The sequence below is a fragment of the Amblyomma mixtum genome, chromosome 3 (assembly GCF_055824585.1).
Source record: "Amblyomma mixtum isolate Tamu chromosome 3, ASM5582458v1, whole genome shotgun sequence".
In the NCBI taxonomy this organism is placed as follows: domain Eukaryota; kingdom Metazoa; phylum Arthropoda; class Arachnida; order Ixodida; family Ixodidae; genus Amblyomma; species Amblyomma mixtum.
Genome location: NC_143014.1, coordinates 300,077,038 through 300,095,945, shown reverse-complemented (window position 1 = coordinate 300,095,945; position 18,908 = coordinate 300,077,038). Strand labels below are relative to the sequence as shown.

General features: G+C 45.8%; 3 protein-coding genes across 6 annotated transcripts in view; 2 read left to right on the top strand and 1 right to left on the bottom strand.

Moving 5' to 3' along the window:
• Positions 1-18,908, top strand: part of LOC149355353 (uncharacterized) — a 166,637-nt gene that overhangs the window by 20,507 nt on the left and 127,222 nt on the right. The window contains exon 1 of one of the 2 annotated variants that reach the window (XM_089583775.1): positions 15,492-15,672. The exons of the other annotated variant lie outside the window; for it this stretch is intronic. The gene's annotated coding sequence lies outside the window, so the exon portion shown is untranslated. Of the gene's footprint in view, positions 1-15,491; positions 15,673-18,908 lie in introns of those variants that run through there. 2 annotated transcript variants of the gene reach the window in all.
• Positions 182-1,789, top strand: LOC149355355 (uncharacterized). Its single transcript, XM_089577629.1, has one exon. It carries the CDS (start codon positions 227-229, stop codon positions 1,007-1,009), a length of 783 nt encoding a protein of 260 aa, XP_089433755.1. The 5' UTR covers positions 182-226; the 3' UTR covers positions 1,010-1,789.
• On the bottom strand, positions 2,094-6,612 carry LOC149355354 (uncharacterized). Of its 3 annotated transcripts, none has more exons than XM_089577627.1 (5): positions 6,377-6,612; positions 4,143-4,826; positions 3,474-3,676; positions 3,344-3,372; positions 2,094-2,771 (listed from the first exon to the last, which is right to left on the bottom strand). In XM_089577627.1, exons 2-5 carry the CDS (start codon positions 4,554-4,556, stop codon positions 2,677-2,679), a joined length of 741 nt encoding a protein of 246 aa, XP_089433753.1. In that variant the 5' UTR covers positions 4,557-4,826; positions 6,377-6,612; the 3' UTR covers positions 2,094-2,676. The 3 variants fall into 3 exon arrangements, with proteins under 3 accessions (XP_089433753.1, XP_089433754.1, XP_089433752.1); XM_089577628.1 differs by having other exon boundaries at positions 3,344-3,369; XM_089577626.1 differs by lacking the exon at positions 3,344-3,372.

Sequence of the window (18,908 nt, the reverse complement as noted above, 5' to 3'; positions counted from 1 at the left end):
TGAGCTGCAGAAAGAACGAGACAAGAATGCAAGGCTTGAAACGCGAGTTTCTCTACTTCTGAGAAGGTGTGCGTACTTGGAAAATGCAACAGCAGAATTTTTCATAGAGAAATTCAAGGACAGTGACGAGGATGTGCAATTTTACACTGGGCTGCCTTGTTACGGAGACTTCAGAAAACTGCTAAATTATTTGAAGCCTGGCAGCACGTGTACAGCAGACAACACCATGGCCTCGAGAAAAAAACAAGGCCGGCCTCCTGTTCTTAGCTCAGAGAACCAGCTGTTTTTAGTTTTGGTGACTCTTCGGCTTGGGCTTTTCCAGAAAGATCTTGGCCATCGATTTAGCATCCACCAGAGTACTGTGAGCAGAATTTTCAAAGAATGGATTAACTTGTTGTTTCACCGGCTCGGTGATGTGTCCTTGTGGGCTTCACGTGATGTGGTTAACAAGTTCATGCCAGAAGAATTCAAGGAGAAATACTCCAGTACTAGGGTGATCATTGATGCTACGGAGATCAAATGCGAGGTGCCCAGTTCCTTTGTGCTGCAGTCCGAAACCTACTCTAATTACAAGTCCGCAAATACATTCAAAGGCCTTGTTGGGGTGTCACCAGATGGAACGCTGACATTTGTGTCTGCGCTTTTCACAGGCTGCATCTCGGACAAAGAGCTCGTAAAAGTCAGCGGACTTCTTTTGCGCCCTTTTGACAAGGGGGATGTTGTTATGGCCGATAAAGGGTTCACAATCAAGGATCTGCTGGAACCCATTGGCGTGCACCTTAATATGCCACCTTTTCTACGGAATGGCCAGTTCTCAAAGGAGCAAGTTGAAGAGACAGAATCAATTGCAAGCCTCCGCATTCATGTGGAGCGCCGAATTCAACGCATCAAGAGCTTCCACATATTTGATCGAAGAATCCCCATCACAATGGCCCCCCTAGCTAATCAGATATGGACAGTATGTGCTATTCTGACTAACTTTCAGACGCCACTCATGAAGGCCTCCTAATGCTCATGTAACAGTGTAATTCTATCAACCTGCCCCAGCAGGCCGCATGATCATTTTATGAAGTTTCACTTTTCATGCTTCTTGGCGTTTGAACGAAATTAAAATCAGACGTAGCTTGGTAGGGCATTTATTTCTTTGTAAGGTCATTGTAAACTGTGGAGCTCAGTCGTTCCAGCCTTTTCCTTTGGGTCTGCTTGGTTTACTAAGTTTTAAAGTCACAGCAAAGGCATAGGTGGTCAAAGGGAATTCATTATTTCCCACTATGCCACACCCATAGTGAAGTGTAGCTTTGGCATGCAAAACTGAATTTTTTTAAGCTATGCCCTAGTATTAATTTCAAGTGCAAAAACCTACAATCCCATGCAATGTACACATGAAAGACATCAATATGCTGGTTACTCAAAGTGCCAGATAGCAAATATTTTTTTATTCACTACAATAACAGGTGAAATATTTTGTAACAATGTTTAGATTAAAGAATGCATGTGGCCTGTTTTGCATACAGAGGCAAGGGAATAAAATATTTACTGCACTTTTGCTTGCCTGACCAATGAGACTAATGACTAAAAAGTTAATGAAATGTTGAAAATGACAGCATAATGAAATATTGTCTCCCTTCCCTTTATGGTGTATGAGTTCAAAATACCTTTTTCCAAGTGCTAAAACAACACGGACCAAGAAAGAATGATTAGATTTAGGTGCTGATGATGTTAGCTCATGTGTCTTGTCACACGTGCCTTGTTTTACGTGTATGCTTTGCGCACTCATCGGCAACAAATAAAATGCCACAAGCTATAAAATTGATCAAAAACAAGGTTTAGTTTGGTTTGGTGTATGGGGTTTAACGTCCCAAAGTGATTCAGGCTATGAGGGACGCCGTAGTGAAGGGCTCCGGAAATTTCGACCACCTGGGGTTCTTCAAAGTGCACTGACATCGCACAGTACATGGGCCTGTGCAATGTCAGTGCACGTTAAGGAACCCCAGGTGGTCGAATTTTCCGCAGCCCTTCACTACGGCGTCCTTCATAGCCTGAGTCACTTTGGGACATTAAACCCCATAAACTAAACCAAACCTTGTTTTTAATCGGTTTTATACCTTGTGCTCTCTTCACTGTATTTTATCTTCTTGTTGCTGATGATTGTGCAAAGCATACACGTATTCGTCGACGTAGGTTTCAATAAAGCCAGTTGTAAGTTGGCGCTCTGTGGTGTGTTTTCTACATCTCGTTCTTGTTTGTCGCACCGAAGCATTTCTTAAAATTATGGTACGTCTTGTGAGCTCTTCTGTAATGAAGCCATGTATGGAACAGCATGGTTAAAATAGAATATATCCAGCTTGGACTTCATAGCAATCCAGGCAGCCTCAGAAAACACAACCTTGCAAACAATCCATTGCCCTGCATAAACAACAAAATGTGTCCACTTGAAGCCAGAACAAAACATCTGTCCCATGACCTGAGCATAATACTGACTAGACACTTTCAGCTCAGGAATGTTATCAGAAAGTTGTATACAAAAGTTCTCTGAGGCAAGCGCTGTGTCTAGCGAATCAGACCTCTTGCTCCAAGGGCACTTGACCTCTATAAGACCAAAAGGGGGATCTTCGTGCGGGTCATAGACAACACGGTCTGGCGATGCGCCCAGCCACGGGCAACCAGGACGCACCATCAGACCACAGGTGGAGACCACCACAGGGCGGCCAAGATGCTCCATAAGATGGACGTAACGTTGAATGGCTCGCGGTTCATTTGTCGTGCCATGCCTGCACATAATTAAGAGACAAAGATTTGGAGTAATTACAGTGAATATCAACGCGTAAACCCGGTAAACGCATTAAATGTGCAGATCCTTGTGCTTCACTGCAAATCGTGAAGTAGCAATGCAGTAGCAATCGCAGTGCACTGTCAATGACGACTCGAAATAAATTATAAGCACTTCTGCCTTTATACATGCTAAGTAACAAAGTAACAGAATGGCTACCGAGAAACATAGTGAGAAGTAGGGGAAGACAGAAAACTTGGCGGAGGGATGAAAATCTAAGAAAATCTGAGGAGAAAGAATGGATTGGGATGATGCTGAATACACGCTGGAAGCCTATTTGAGAGGCCTTCATCTTCCAGCAAAGATAAAACAGGTTTATGATGACGATGACATTCCTCCTACTTAATCTCTCACTGATGCTCCATTTATAAATGATTAAAGATTGTAGTGCAGAAAAGAACAGAGTGAACTTCACATAGAATACAAATGCAGTAAAAGCAAATGTTAAAAAGGAAAGTATTGCTTGAATGAACTGGAAGAGAAGATCCAGCAGAGGACCTAAATTTGCCTCACCTTGGGATGGGCACCAGAATGGTCTGCTGCTGTAAGGGAGGGAGAGATAGAAGTAGAAAGTAAGAGGTGGAGAAGTTAATTACAGAAAAAATAACAAACTCTCCATTTGCGCGTTCCTAGTTTTTCTCACCTTACAATGGCATTTGAAAATGCTGTTGGCCGCATAATGTTTGCGATACCTCGCTCTGTCCATGGTTGTTTGCGGCACAGAACTGCATTGAAATTTGATGCCGTGAGCCTGTTGGCCCCTGCAGCTTTCCACGTCGGGCTCCTTGCCTGCTGCCGCGTGTTGAGCTCCAGTATGCTAGCATCCTCCATTGACAGCACCAGACTCTGGGTGGACAAGACAAAAAGATTGCACAGGCATGCCAGGTGACAGATCAGGTAGACATACTACACATTCTGTTCAGTCCAAGGGGGCAGCCAAATTTTTTACTTGGACAGAGCTACCCATAATTCAGTGCTGAGCTGGTTAAAACTGCTGTCGATGAATAAATAAAAATTCAGCAATATTTGTAAGGAAACATGTTCATTTGTTAAAACAGTGAACTAAAGCTAGATTTTCTGGAAAGCAATTTCACTGCGGCACGACCAACCTATGCTTTAAGATTCTGCAGACTGCGAGCTCTCAGTTTTATTTCAAATAAATTAAGCATAACTTCCTGTCTGTTGCTGTCGCTATTAGGGCATGGCTGTGTTTTCTGTAGTTCTTAGTCAATGTAAAAAATCTGCTGACAACATTTGAAACATGGCTTAAGTAAGGAAAAATTATCGTTGTTGCAACAACGCAGCATTGTACCTGCAAAAGGTGACTGTTTTCCATTTCCTGGAGAGGACACCAGCTCTGCTCGTCAGGCAAATGTCTGTATGCTGGCACAGAACCTAGCTCTTCCTTTCTGTGTGTTTCGTGCCAAGGAACAAGGCACTCGAAGCCAGATGGAAGCAGGGGCATCTGTACAGCCTTTGCTGAGCCTTCATAAGAGAGTCCAGACTGTGTCTCAACAAGGCTTGCGGTTGCGGCTTCAGCTAGAATGGCTGCCCAGCAGCCATTAGCCTCATTCGTGCTCTCCGAGAGCGTCACCATTGCTTCCCTTTGTTGCTGCTCTGAAAGGGCCGGTGGCATAAACTCTTGTGCGGTGCACTGCAGCTGGGTGATTGGGCGTCCCTCCTCTACGCGGCGCCAGTTAATGTCCATGATGTTTTGTGGAGCCATTCTCTTTCTTGGTCGCCGCCACTGCTGGGGCAGCTCAGTAGGGGAGAGCTCTTCAGGCGCTTCTTTGTAGCGAGGTTCTGCAGGTCAATTAAAGTCGCCAGCACTGCCATCAGGTGACTGCAGTAGCCAGATGCTCCTGCCGGACAGCTGCAGCGCGCCTGGTTAACGTCGCAGTTTGTCCTAAAGGCAAGGTGCACGGTGTATGGGTCAGCATTTTTTTTCCGGCTTCTGTAGCACGAGCAACGGACGGCGACTACAGGACCAGTGCCACTGTAAGAAAGCAAAAGCAAGCAGTGCAAGCAGTTAGGGCAAAATCAGCTAACATGTAGTGCCAACCCGTACAATGACAGGACTGTTGTAATGTGATTTCATTTTAAGATTTTACGCGCTGAATCTGCACCTGGGCTATGAGGCGTGCCATAGTGGAGGGCTACGGATTAATTTATACCACCTGGCAGGGTTGCCTATGGTAAGTTAATTACTAAAAGCAGTCAGAACACAAGCTGGAAGGAACCAAAAGGAGCCATGAATCATACTGGTGTCATATTTGTAGCAAATATGAGACATATGTAGGCGGTATTCTAAACCAAATCGATCACAAGTGATAAAATTCTGAAACGACGCATAACAAAATAAAGAGCTCGAAATTTTGGCCCTCCTGCCCGATTATGAAGCCAGCGGTACTTTGCAAATAAAAAAAAAATAAAGTTCTGTCAGAGTGCACATGAAATTATCTGGGATACTGTTATGGCATGAATAATTTTCACACATTTTATTCAGCTCGCTAGGCACCTTAAAGGCTGAGGTTTTTATGAACCTGCGTCCTCACGCTCACCAGCACGTCTTATTGTTGTAAGTTTTCAGTCAAGCTTAAATGTCACTGATATGTCGGCGGCTGGTGTGACTAAATGTGGCAACATGTCAGCGTATAGCAAAAAAAATGAAACTTACTGAAGCAAAAATGCAGGCTTTTGTGCAAGCGCTGTTTCAGTAAAACATAGACGTCACTGGTGCTACCTCTATGTTAAACAAAATAGAAACAGTGAAAAGATGAAAGACTAGAAAGGGAGGTGGGAAAGCACCGCGCGGTCTGTGTACCTTCTTTTCTAGTCCTTGTGCTAGCTGTCTCTCGTATCTAGCGAAAGTCTACACTTCCTTGCCCGACTCCGCTTAGTGAGACAATGTTCCACTTCTTAGCAAGAAAAGAAATCATAACATCCAGGCGTGCAAGCGAAAGTGTAAACTATTTCTACACATCGCATTTGCGATAAAGCTACATGTAAACGGCGCCTGCATGCCCGTCTACGCTCATGCTGGCAAGGGGTACGTTTCTAAAACAAAATTTGTACTGGAAACTGCATCACCAGAAGTGGCGCGTATGGATCAGTAGACAGATAGGAGAGTATGATCTGGTGTATGGGTCAGTTTGCGCAAAGCAAAACATACAGACAGAAACAGAGTCGTGCGGAAGGGCAAATTTTCGATGTAGCCTGCTGGTTTTCGCGGGCCTGCGCGTTAGCTTTAGCCGGCGTTCTGAAGAGCGGTTCCCCCGGGCTTCCTAGCTTCCTTAACACTGGAGCCCACTATATAAAGTATGCGCTGTGTGGTAAATTAAACGGCATAAAATAACCTAAAGGTCACAGAAAATAAGCTGTCACAGCACCATCGTCGTCCATGCATAGGCGTCGCCTATGCAATGCGGGCACGGACGCCTACCTCAACCTCGACGATATGATCGTCGACGCAAAAAGAAAACAAACGAACAGCGCACAACAACTGAAGAACGGTCTGACATTTCAAAACAAGAAAGGTATACTTGCCCAATGCACTTCCTGGTCTTCAACGTCGGCAGGCTGACGTACGACTCCGTCGTGAATCTGTAGCTTCGCTGCCGGTGCCTTTCCGACTGGGTCTTATGCCCGTTTCACATGATGCGATTCTTGCCACAGCGACTGCGATTTCAGCCGCACTGCGACAGAAGGGCACGCCGCTCCCGTCGCAGAGCGGCTGCGGCAGGCTTCCAACCAGTTGGTCGCACGCCGCACAGTCGCAGCGATCGTTGCGAACGAAGCAGCCGTCAGCCAATAGAGTTCAGAGGTGTGACATCACAGGAAACGACGTACCGGATGCCTGATCGTAGTTTCGTGCAAAAGCAAAAACTTAGAAATACCTTCTTTGCATAAAGTACTTGGTATTTTAATAAAAATACATTAATTCAATTAAAAAAGTAAAACTTAAGCGTGTTCTACGTTTATTATCGGTAAATTATGCCGGTGCCGCTCATGCCACACCAACAGAAATCGCAGGCGCCGCAAGCATGTGAAAGGGCTGTCGCGACTGGCGCCGCTGCGACACTGCGACTGGACCGAAGTTTTTCGTGCGCGCCGCATCATGTGAAACGGCCATTAGACGCATAATAGGTGTCAGCGAAGTCGCTCGGAAATGTGGGCAACCCAGAAAGGTCCACGGACCACTCGTCGCTCATTTTTTTTTTTCTATAACGCTTAAAATAAAGAGATCGCACACGGTCCGCACGTCCGCACCAAGTAACTACGTCGACTCCGTGCACCCCGCTTTGCACCCCGTGACAAGACCCCAACATGGCGCCGCTTGCTCGCTTCGGTTTTCTTCCGGTAGATGGCAGCACTTTTGCATAAGGTCTATAGCCTTGCTTACGTGAACCTATCTAGGTGATGTTTCTTGACAGCGGTGTTTTGAGTCAGAGAATTGAGCTGAGCAAGGTCATCCCATCTCGACGACTTTCTGTTTACATGAACTCGACACGAACGTACGAGTCAGCTATCGCGGCGCGCATCGGCTCCGCGCTTCTGTTCTTCGCTGCAGAAAAATGCCTTCCAGAAGCGTGAAGAGGGTTAGGCATAATTTGCGGATAGGGCTGCGAGTCAACCCACCTCTTGCGTTGGAGATGAGGACTCGAGTTCACGACCGGGTTCGGGAGGTTCACGGTCGGGGCTCCCGCAGGCAGAGGTGTCGCGGGCTCTCGGCATGACTGCTACTTGCCGGGTGCGCGACGCGCTGCTGCGAACGTTGTAGCAACGACTGACAGCAGCTCGCCGCCTGCGCCCAACCGATGTCAGTGAAAGGCCGAATGCGGAGCGTCGCACTGACAAGCGGCAGAATGCGAGCGCGCAGAGCGCCAGCGTCATAATGCCTTTGGGGCGCGTTTCTCGGGCCGGCCTGTAAGCCGCAGGCGTCAGAAAAACACGCTAGTATTGTTTGTTTAGGTTCATAACAAGCCCCGGGGTAGATTAATATCAAAAATGAATGATTTTTGAAGATCGTTGGCCAATGCCGAGTTGCTGGCAGTATTGAATACTGCGATAACAGAAAATTTCATCCCATGGCCGCTTTATTTGCTGCCTCGTCGCCGCTCGCATAGCTGGCATTTGCTAGCTGCGCTGTTGAAGGCGTCGTGGAAATCGAGCATATCTTTATTTTATTATGGGACAGATTCAGAGTTAAAGGGGTGAAGAGAGTAGTACCTTTCACAGCGCTGACCAGTTCTGAAGCTCCCTCAGCTGCGGTATCGATAGTATCGATGCGAAACCAGGTAGGCTTAGCAACGACCAGGACCGCCGCGGAGCCTCGTAGTTGATCGCCGGGCGCGCCCGCAGGCGACGTCGTTGCCGAACGCTCGGTATGCTGTCATCCCAGTCAAAAAACACAACAGGATTACAACACAAAATTTATGTTGTGTTGTCTGTCATGTATTTGGCATGTCGTATCTGTTTATTTATTTATTTATTTATTCAAAATACCCCCAAAGGCCCTCATTTGAGGGTATTACATGGGGGGGGGAGTAAGTACAAAGCATTGTTATAAGGTTAAAAATATTGCACTAAAATAAAATAGAAATCACACAATATTAATCATAAATAGGCATTCACAGAAAGGGTCGCAACAATGCACATAAAAGCAAAATTTGAGCATAAATAACAGCACCGCTAGAAAAAGAAAAAGACGACACTGGAAAAGGTGCGCTGAAGTACAAAACAAAAATTATAAAATAAAAAGAAGACAAGGCAGAAGAAAAGAACGCTAAAAAAATACCTTTTTAGTTGTTGAAACATGAGTGCATAAGATGTTGGAATTTATTTAGATCAGATTCTGTGGCAATTTCTGATGGCAAAGCGTTCCATTCGGTTATTGTGCGTGGTAAAAAAGAATAGGCATAATGGAATGACTGGCAGTTAATGCGTTTAACTTTGTAAGGATGATCGCGACGTGGAAAGATAACTGGCGGTGGCTGAAAGAATTCATCATGAAGGGAAGGATGGTGATAAAGCTTGTGGAAGAGTGATAGACGGGAAATTTTTCGGCGCAGTGCTAAGTTATCTAACTCGGCTTTAGTCTTCAATGAGGTGACGCTGGTGTAACATGAATAATCAGAAAAGATGAATCGCGCAGCACGGTTTTGCAGGGCTTCGATGTTACTGATGATATAATTCTGATGAGGATCCCAAATGGCAGACGCGTATTCGAGCTTCGGACGGATTAATGTGGTGTACGCTAGTTTTTTTACATGCGTCGTGGCCTCTTTTAAATTATGTTTGAGAAGTCCGAAAGTACGGTTAGCGGAGGCAAGAGTGAGATTAATATGATGATTCCATGATAAGTCGGATTGAAGGTTAATGCCAAGATACTTGTAACTTGTGGTGAATTCTACGCTATTGTTATCAAGAAAGTAGGCGGTAGGAATACGTGGCTTGTTGGTGAAAGACATGAGCTTAGTTTTGGAAAGATTTAAAGGCATTAACCAATTAGAACACCATGTGCTTATCGCTTCAAGATCAGACTGCAGTGGCTGGCTGTCAGTGTTACAGGTTATACGTCGATAAAGCACACAATCGTCAGCAAATAGTCTGATTCTGGACGTCACGCAATTGGGTAAGTCATTAATATAGATGAGGAAAAGTAAAGGTCCCAGTACACTGCCTTGTGGAACTCCAGACGTAACATTAGCGTAACATGAGTTAGAGTTGTTAACTGATGTGAACTGAATTCTAGATGAGAGAAAATCTGCTATCCATGCAATAATATTAGGGTGAATGTTCAGTTGGGAAAGTTTAAGCAACAACATTTGGTGTGGAACGCGATCAAATGCTTTAGAAAAATCTAAAAATATTGCGTCAACTTGTAAACCAGCGTCAATCAGTGCATGAATATCGTTAATAAAACCGGCAAGTTGGGTGTCGCATGAGTAGCCCTTGCGAAAACCGTGCTGATGATCGAAGATAATGTTATTATCTTCAAGGTAGTTGATGACCTGAGTATGTATAATATGCTCGAGTAATTTACAAACTGTACTTGTTAAGGAGATGGGACGATAGTTAAGCGGAGAAGCACGATCACCTGATTTGAAAATTGGTATTATCTTAGATATGCGCCAGTCGTTAGGAATGGTGCCAGTTGATAGCGACTGGGTAAATAATGCGGTTAACATGGAACAAATGCTATGTGATGTATTCCTTAAAATTTTATTATTGAAGCCCATATGATCAGCGCTAGAAGATGTTTTGAGATTGTTTAGTAGAGATAAAACACCAGGCTCACTGATGACTATCTCGTCCATAGTTAGTTCCACTAGGGCGCTTAATGTAGGCAAGGAAGTAATGTCTTCATCTGTGAACACAGTTACAAACGCATCGTTAAGAAGTTGAGCGCACTCTGAATCAGGGATGGGAACACCAGCAGAATCTGTAAGAGTGATGTCAGGTCGAATTGCTGGGTTTACCACACGCCAAAAACGGCGAATATTATTTTTCAGCATGGACGACAAGTCATGAGAAAAAAAGTTGCGCCGAGTAGATTTTAATAGTGCCTTATAATCCTTTTCACATGCTCTGTATTTGTCATGTGAACTCACAAGACCATTCAGTTTTGCCTGTCTGTATAGTTTTTACTTTTTGTTGTTCAGCCGCCGAAGACGGTTGGTAAACCAAGGAGAACTGCTATCACAGGTAATGGTTAACATGGGAATGAACTGGTCGATGAGATCATTGAGGGCAGTTTTAAAAAGGATCCAGTTCTGCTCTATAGAGCGAGAGCAGAAATCATGCAAATATTTATCAGAAAACATTAATAATTCTGCATTAATTGCATCAAAATTTGCTTTGCCGTAACATCTTATTTTCTTTTTAGTAGTTATCTTTTTACTAGCGCGAAATTTAATGTACCCAGTGATAACATCGTGGTCAGAGATGCGTTCCTCATGAGTTATGCCTGAAAATATATCAGGTTTGTTTGTGAGAACTAAGTCAAGTACATTGGAAGAGGCTTTAGTTGATCGTGTTGGTTGGTTAATGAGTTGTGTTAATGAAAAATCAAGGCAAGTGCTGAGAAAAGAATGTGCTTCTGCATCTGTGTCCACTACGGAAAGTGTTGACCAATTAATTCTTGGGAAATTAAAATCTCCAAATATAATAACAGCGGAATTAGGAAAACGCGCATACATTTCACTGAGCACCCGATGATATTCATCTGAAAACGCACCAGACATGTCGGGAGGACGGTAGAAAACGCCGATGATGACACGAAATGCACCATCATTCAAAGAAACTCAAACACATTCAAGGAAAGAATCGATAACGATAGGTGTGGCAATGAAATCTTCCTTTATCGCGATGAGAACACCGCCCCCCCTTCGCAATTGTCTATCGCAGCGAAAAAATTTGAAATTGCAAGCGCTGCTAAAGATGTTGACATCATGAATAGTGTCGTTCAGCCACGTCTCAGTTAGTACCACTAAAGAAGCTTGACATGAATCGATGAAAGATGATAGTGCAATACCGTTAGCTACAACACTTCTAATGTTGGTGTACAAAAACAGCCATTCGTTATCATTACCACAATGTAATTTGGCAGGTGAGGTGGTCGATGAACTCAGGTTAACGGAAACGGAGGGAGGACGTCATTCGCCATCCTCGCGCCCTGATACAAGAATGGCTCGACTTTCGTTGGTGTTCCACATATAAAGATCATCGTTAACGAAGAGCTTGTTGAAAACGAGTCGCACTTTATCCCCATCTTTCTTAATAGATTTTGAAAACTGGAGAAGCTTCCGTCGCTTTTCGCGAACGGCTTCGGAGTAATCGCGCGAGATGCTTAAATTAGTGTTTTTTAACTTATAGCCGCGGCTCATGACAGTGTCAACTTCCCTTTCATTAAAAAATTTGGCTATGATAGGCCGCTTTTTCTCGGAAGAAAAGCGGCCCACGCGATGTGCTCTAGAAACAGATTCAACAGTAAGCCCAAGTTTTTCTTTACAAAAGTCATTTACGAGACGTTCAGACTCCTCCCAAGTTTCCGACTTCTCAGGATCATCTATACCGTAAAATAGAACATTGGATCGCCTAGAGCGATTTTCAAGGTTGTCAATTTTTTCCTGTACAATTGCGAGACCCTTGTCACTGTTCAGCACGAGCTCAGCAGATGGTGCGGTTGCAAATTTCTGCTCTAGATCGTGAACTCGCTTTGTTAGTTTTTCTAAGTCAATTTTTAAGTCTGCATGAATCTGAAGCACTTTGTTGACAGAGTCTTGAAGGACTGCATTGCTAGCTTCAAGGCGTAAGATGGAACCAGCCACAAGGTCCAGCTTTTCCTCTTGAGCCTTAGTCATGAGTCCCGGGTTTAGCTCGACATCGCCTCCCAAAACTAGCAGACACCATAAATAGGATACACCAGCGCGGAAACTTTTCAAAACATGAGGTGGCCACGACACCGCTAAAAGACAGACGTCATCGTCACGGTAAGAATAAGCGTCATAGTAACCAACCTGTAGATACATCAGTGGTGAGCGTGGGATCGCACTGTTGTCTGTCTTGTTGTGCTGTAGTCTGTCTTGTTAAGCTGTAGTCTGTCCTGTTGTGCTGTAGTCCGTCCTGTTGTGCTGTAGTCTGTCCTGTTGTGCTGTAGTCTGTCCTGTAGTGCTGTAGTCTGTCCTGTCGTGCTACCAGTGTCTACCAGTGCTTCAAAGATTACCTGCATCAAGCAATAAGACTCTCGCTGCCGCACGGAACAAATGCCTGCGAATGTGCGTTGGCCTCCCAAAGGGTTCCTTTGCATCAGGAACCGTAGCCGGAGGCAGGATGTCTCCCACTAGAGGTTATTGCCGCCAAGGAAACTATGCGTACCCACCTCCACCATGTCCTGCAAGGGAAGAAGCACATCCTACACCGTGTCCACCTAACTCACAGCAACTCTACCTTTGGCCAGGTAGTGCGGCTCCTGCCCCTCCCTACTATTATTCAACCACAGACACTACTACCTCTGGCCTTTCCTCCATGGACACTCCCTCCCCTAAAGATGAAGAAGTTTGTTCCAGGTTTGAATGCAAAGAGCCGCATGCCACAAGCAGCGCTTCTGCAAGCTACTCTTGCCTACTTAAATGAGGAATATACGCAGCACACCCATATCTTCACCGATGGTTCAACTACTAAAGAAACCTCTTCTTGTGGCCTTTATGTGCCCTCAACAGGTCATGCTCTTTCTTACCGGCTGCAGCGGAGGACATCCTCTACGACAGCTGAGCTTCACAGCATTAAGGAAGCTGTTTCTTACATCTTGCGCCGAACCGCCGGCCGTTGGGTTATCTTCACCGATTCAAAAGCATCTCTGCAGATCCTGGCCAACCTGCTGAAGAAAACGAATCACAAGCCAGTTTCCCTGGACATCGGGTACCTACATCATTTAGCTATTGCCGCAGGCCACTGCATAACATTTCAGTGGGTACCTGCTCACTGTGGCACTCTGGATAATGAAAAAGCAGATGAAGCGGCCCGTAAGGGCCATCAACATCGGAGATACATTCGAGCTTTTTTCACGAAATCTGATGCGGCCCAAATGGCTAAAAGTTTTGCTTCCGAAGAAAGGTATCAGCTTTGGAGTTTGCCGACACATCAGTACCAATTTCTTCACTCAATATACCCACATCTGAGATCAAGACTCTCACTCAGAATTCCTCGGCGTCTGGAAACACTTTATCACCGACTTCGTCTGAATGCTGGATACACAAACGGCTTGCGATACCGTTTTGGACAAATGAACAGTCCGCACTGTGACAACTGTGCCGCGATAGAAAATGTGGAACATGTCCTGCTTGAGTGCCCTGCGTATGCTAACTAGCGTGCGTATTATGAACATTGCATGCAGAAGTTCTGCCCAGTGCCCCTAACAATGGACAAAGTTTTAGGTCCCTTAGCCTGCCCTAGGCAACGGAGACTTGTAATGAACTTTCTATTTACATATTTAAAAGACATTGGACATCTCGATAAGTTTTAAATTCACTTGCACGTTACCTTCATGCATTCCTCAAGCAGTGCACTTCGTCAGCACATTTGTCGGACTATGCACTCCATCATTCCATAGGTTACATCAATACTCGCCGTTGCATCCTTAGTACCCATTTCATGGCCGCATTTATCTTCGTTTTTTTTACCTCTTCCACACTGCTCTCCATCTGTCTTTGTCTCCCAAATTCCCCTCCCTACGCAGAGTAGCATGCCAGCGATTTTTACAGCCCTTTTTTACAGGGCTGTAATTTTTACAATTACAGCCCTGGCGTCAGTAAGCGATGAAGGTTGGAGCGCCAGAGGGATGAATGTCGCTGATTTTAATAACATGTTGTTTCTGACGCCTCATACAACCACATGCATGAAATATTTCTCCCATTCCATGTATTTCTCAAGGCAGCAGGATGTTCTGCATACCCTTAATGTGGAGTGTAATCCATACAAAATTATTTCTGTAGCTTTAGAATTTCACCATTTGTTCATAGCTTTCCACTACGAAATGGACATTTATTAGGAACACAACCAAGTGGCCTTTCAGGTAGGGTGCTACTTAGTGCGTCTGAGTTAATTAGTCGTCGTTCTGTTATGTGTGTCCTGAATATAAATTTTTCAAGTTAACCACCTACCTATGGCTTTCAAAGTACTCAAGTAGTGCGTGCACTCTTATATTAGGCGATTCCCATTTTATCTGTAATAATAAGAATAACACGATGACGCCTTCATGTATATCGGGGTTTAGCCTCGGGCCTGCCAGTTCATAAATCTTTAATTGGACACATTTAATCAAAATTTGGTAGTGTGTGGTCTGACGCTTGGCAAATACGCCGTTTCGTTCACTGCCAGACTGCAAGCATGCTTCGGGCGCAGAAAGCAGGCGTGGGAAGCGCAGGACGTCGTCGTGGGAAGCTCTTAACTGTGGAACATTTCCGTTATTCCGAAACAAAAAAAACAGAAACATGTTTTCAGCTTTAACTGCACCCACTCTCTTCCGTCGGCGCCTTCACTACCACGTCATCAAGGTAGATGTCCTTTGCTTCTACCTATGGCCTTCTAGGAGTAGATGCTTGGAGGCCACCGTAGCACGAAGGGCCAAGCATATCATGCCCCGGCGTCTGGAGGAATTTGCCGCCTGATACCCGGGAAGTTTTCGTGAGAACAAATCCTGAATTAATGTAACGCTATATGAACATCTATCTGAATGCCTGCAAGATTTCATCAGCCCAGAGGCAAATAAATATCCGGTTACCGTGAGCGCCTAGCGGAAGAAAAGTTGCTACAAAGGAACGGGCGTACAATTTTAAGCCAGTTGCTCAGCATTCGGCTTTGAATGGTGACTGCTGGACATCTGCACATTCCTGGCGTTAACATCGAGTTTAGCCTGAGCTGCGACACGACATACGCCTGCTAACGGGAGTCACGTTCGCGCGCGGCCTTCGCTGCGAAAGCGGAGGGATGGCCGGCTTCCGCGTAAAGCGAGAGACCTCCGTCTCGGTGACGCGCCCGCCGAGCGCCGGCGGATGTCAAGACTCGAACGCGCGTCAACAGAGAAAGGTAGCGCTCCGGGTGGCCGCTTGCTTCCGCTTACATGCGCGCGCTGAGCCCGCCGTCTCCGTCCTCCTTTAGCCGGCCGGAACCGTTGCACATCCTTTCCAGCGCCCTGAGACAAAGAACGGGCCCCCGCGAAGAAATCCAACGCGAGACGCTTCACGCGGAGGCCTGCACGCCTCGCGCTCTGTCAAAGCCCATCAGCTGCCTTTCGTCTGCTCTCGTCACGGGTGGTTGGAGACCTCTACTGGGAAAAGACGGTGAGCCTTCGAGCGGGTATTGCGAACTCCGTCAAGTCGAGTTCTTGAGTGGCGCCGGCGGGGAACGGCGCTGCCTGGGAGCGGGTAGTGTTGTGGAGTGCCTGCGGAGCGCCCCCGAGGAAGTCGGCCCGTTGCCCACTTGCTCTTGGACGTTGACACGACCCCGGTTAAGGGCGTGTTTACGGGGCAATTGGTTCAACTCAGCGGACACGAGTACGGGTTGTGCGAGCGAGCGCAGCGCGGGAACCAGGCGTTTTGTCAGTTTGCGAGGTTGGACGACTATCCATTATAAAAAAAATCGGAACTTCTGGTCCTGTAGAACGTTTTGCAACAGCCTGAACACGGCATATTGGTAACGATACAATGTAGTTCACGCGGAAGCAGCTAAAGCACTTTGGATGCAAACTGCTGTCGCTCTGATGTGAAAATATCTGAAACTAGTAGCACCAGGTTTCCCACAGCAGTATACAGGGCGTTTCAGCCAAGACTTTCCGCAATTTAAAAAAAAAAATAGGCTTTTTGAGTTTTAATAGCGCTTTTTTGGCACAGCATTGCAAGCGGTGTAGTACAACAGAACGCACCTAAGACGTGTTAATAGAGCTAAGAAGTGCTGATAGTTACCTTTTTACCTATTAATGTTAACTCCCTAATTAATGAGAGACGTGTAGGCGACCGTAAGCAATATTCACATCAGCTTTACGAACTTCGAAAACGCGGTTACCCTCGATGCTATGGCCCAACAAATTTTGGCTACTTCCACAAGTTATGGGCACTGGAGAGGTTGCTTCTCCTGCAAGCTTGTCGAAAACACATGTATTTTAGCGCCATGTAGCCAAAATTTGTTAGGCGGCATCGTCAAGGGTAACGCGTTTTCGAGATTCTATAAAGTGATATGGATATTACTTACGGTGGTCTACACGCCTCTAATTAATAATGGAGCCTAACTGTAATAGTTAAAAGTTAACTACTGAATATTCTTTAACCAGCCTGACAGTTCGCCCGTCTTAACCGCATTCTGTTTTACTACACCGCTTACAATGCTATGCGAAAAAAAACACTCTTGTAACTCAAAAAGCCTATTTTCAAAAATTGTGTGAAGTCTGAAAGCGCATCTCCATGGGCCCATACGAGATGCACGAGCACAGCGCCTATGCGTAGCAGCCTACACTGGAGCCTGTCTGCGCATGCGCGAGGCGCAGACGCTCCCTGGCGCTTGGAAAATATCTGTCCATATCAGATATTTGCGAACGCAGTTCTCTCGGCATCCGGTACGGCCCTTCGCGCCGTTTTCTTCGCTGAGCTCAGCTGAGCGCAAGTACCAGCGACAGGAGGCGACAGGTCATCGAGTTGCGCATGTTTTCCGACGCTTGTCGCGGGGCGGCGTTGGGCGCGTAGGCGCTGCACTCGTGCGCCCCGGATACGTCCATGGAGATGAGCCTTTAGTGGAAACCCCCGAGTACTAGGAGCGCGGAGAGACTTTGTTCCGTAGTCATCATATAATTAACAGTGAAAGGTTCAAGGCCGCTCCTACCTAAATTTACTACCGGTCAGTCATTAAAACGCGTTTCACTAAATCTGTTCTTACCTCGTCTATTATTTAGGCACGTATCAATAAAAACATCTTTCCTGGCTAACAATGCTTAAAGTAAAATTGAGTTCCCTAACGCAATTTCATTGTTTTCAAAATTTGTCCGCCTTTCGCAGGTAAGATGTTCCGTACGACGATTCCACCAATCCCGTATGTTTTCCGCATAGGACTGTTATAAAAAAAACACCTGAAATATGCAGAGACCATACGGAGTGGGAAGACAGCGCATGCGAAGCAGTCGAAATGCGTGCGGGCTGCGTCTGATATCAACACATCTCGTTGAATGATACGACAAAACAGCGCTGACGGACGGGACGGAAGAAGAAGAGACAAACAGACACATGCGCTGACTAACAACCAAACCAAACTACTATCATCGCCAAGTATAGGGATCACACCTCGCTCCTGATGTCGAAGGCTTTTCAAATTCACGCATTAGGCAACTCATGTGTGAGTCAACCATCACTGGCTCTATTCCCACAGGAGATCGCCTTTCTTAATTAGTGATGATTTCCCGTATGTATGTCATGTCATGTTCGTATCGCATTTTCTTCCCTTCTATGCTTTATATAGCCCCCCTCTTTCGCAATAAATCACTTGGTTGTTAGTCAGCGCATGTGTCGGTCTCTTCTTCTTCCGTCCCGTCCGTCAGCGCTGTTTTGTCGTACCATTCAACATGAACCAACCAGCCCGACTCAGCCCTCTCCTTGGATACATCTCATTGACGTTGCATAAAAACCATACGGAACGCGTAGAGAAATCACACGACAAACAAATTGAAAGCGCGTGGATTCCCGAATATTTTATTATCATCGGAACGTTTCTGCAGGGTTGCGTATTGTTTCGTTACAAGAAAGTCAGCGACGAAGGGCTCTTCTGCAGCCGGGAGAGTTCTGACCATAGAAGAAAGAGTTTTTACTCCGTCAAGGGTGAGAGAAAACATAAATAAGCTTTCGACGTTTCGCAAGCACGCCTGAAAGTTCTGGCAGCATTTCTTTCAGTGCTTCTTCTATCCATTCACCATTAAATTCACCACTCCACGTCCCAAAATTATCAAAATACTCCATGCCTTGTACATGTGTGCGTTTGTATCTGCTATGCACCCTGGCCAATCCTTCGCCGTGCGTATGTGCCATTAATCCTGAGGAGATCATCATCATCATCATAATTGTCACTATGGATCGAAAGAGTGCTCAGCAAGTGGCACCTCTATTGTGGGATACCACGTTTTTGCGTGAAGTATGAAAAGGAAACGGCGTGATTTCTAAACCAGAAAAAAAAAAACAGTGTCGCATGCGGTCCGAGCCAGCTTGGCACCCACGCTGACGGGTCGCCAGTAGTCTGTTTGGACAACACCTACTCTGTTTCAGTGGCTTCATCGCTTCTGAACGGAGCCACTTTGGGCGTCTATGTTCTTTAGTCGTCGCGATGTCGCGCCACTAACGGGAGCAATGGCTTAAGTCATGATTTCAGCTGCTCGAATGGTGGCGGAATGCTCCGCCATAAAGGGCCTCCTGTTAAAGAAAAAGACAACAAAAAATTGTAAGGACGATTGCGAAACTCCCTAATGCGAAATTTGAGCGCACCTCAGTAAATATCTCAAGCTCTGTATGCTCATTGTTGTGCTTCGCTGGTTCGTCGGCACGTA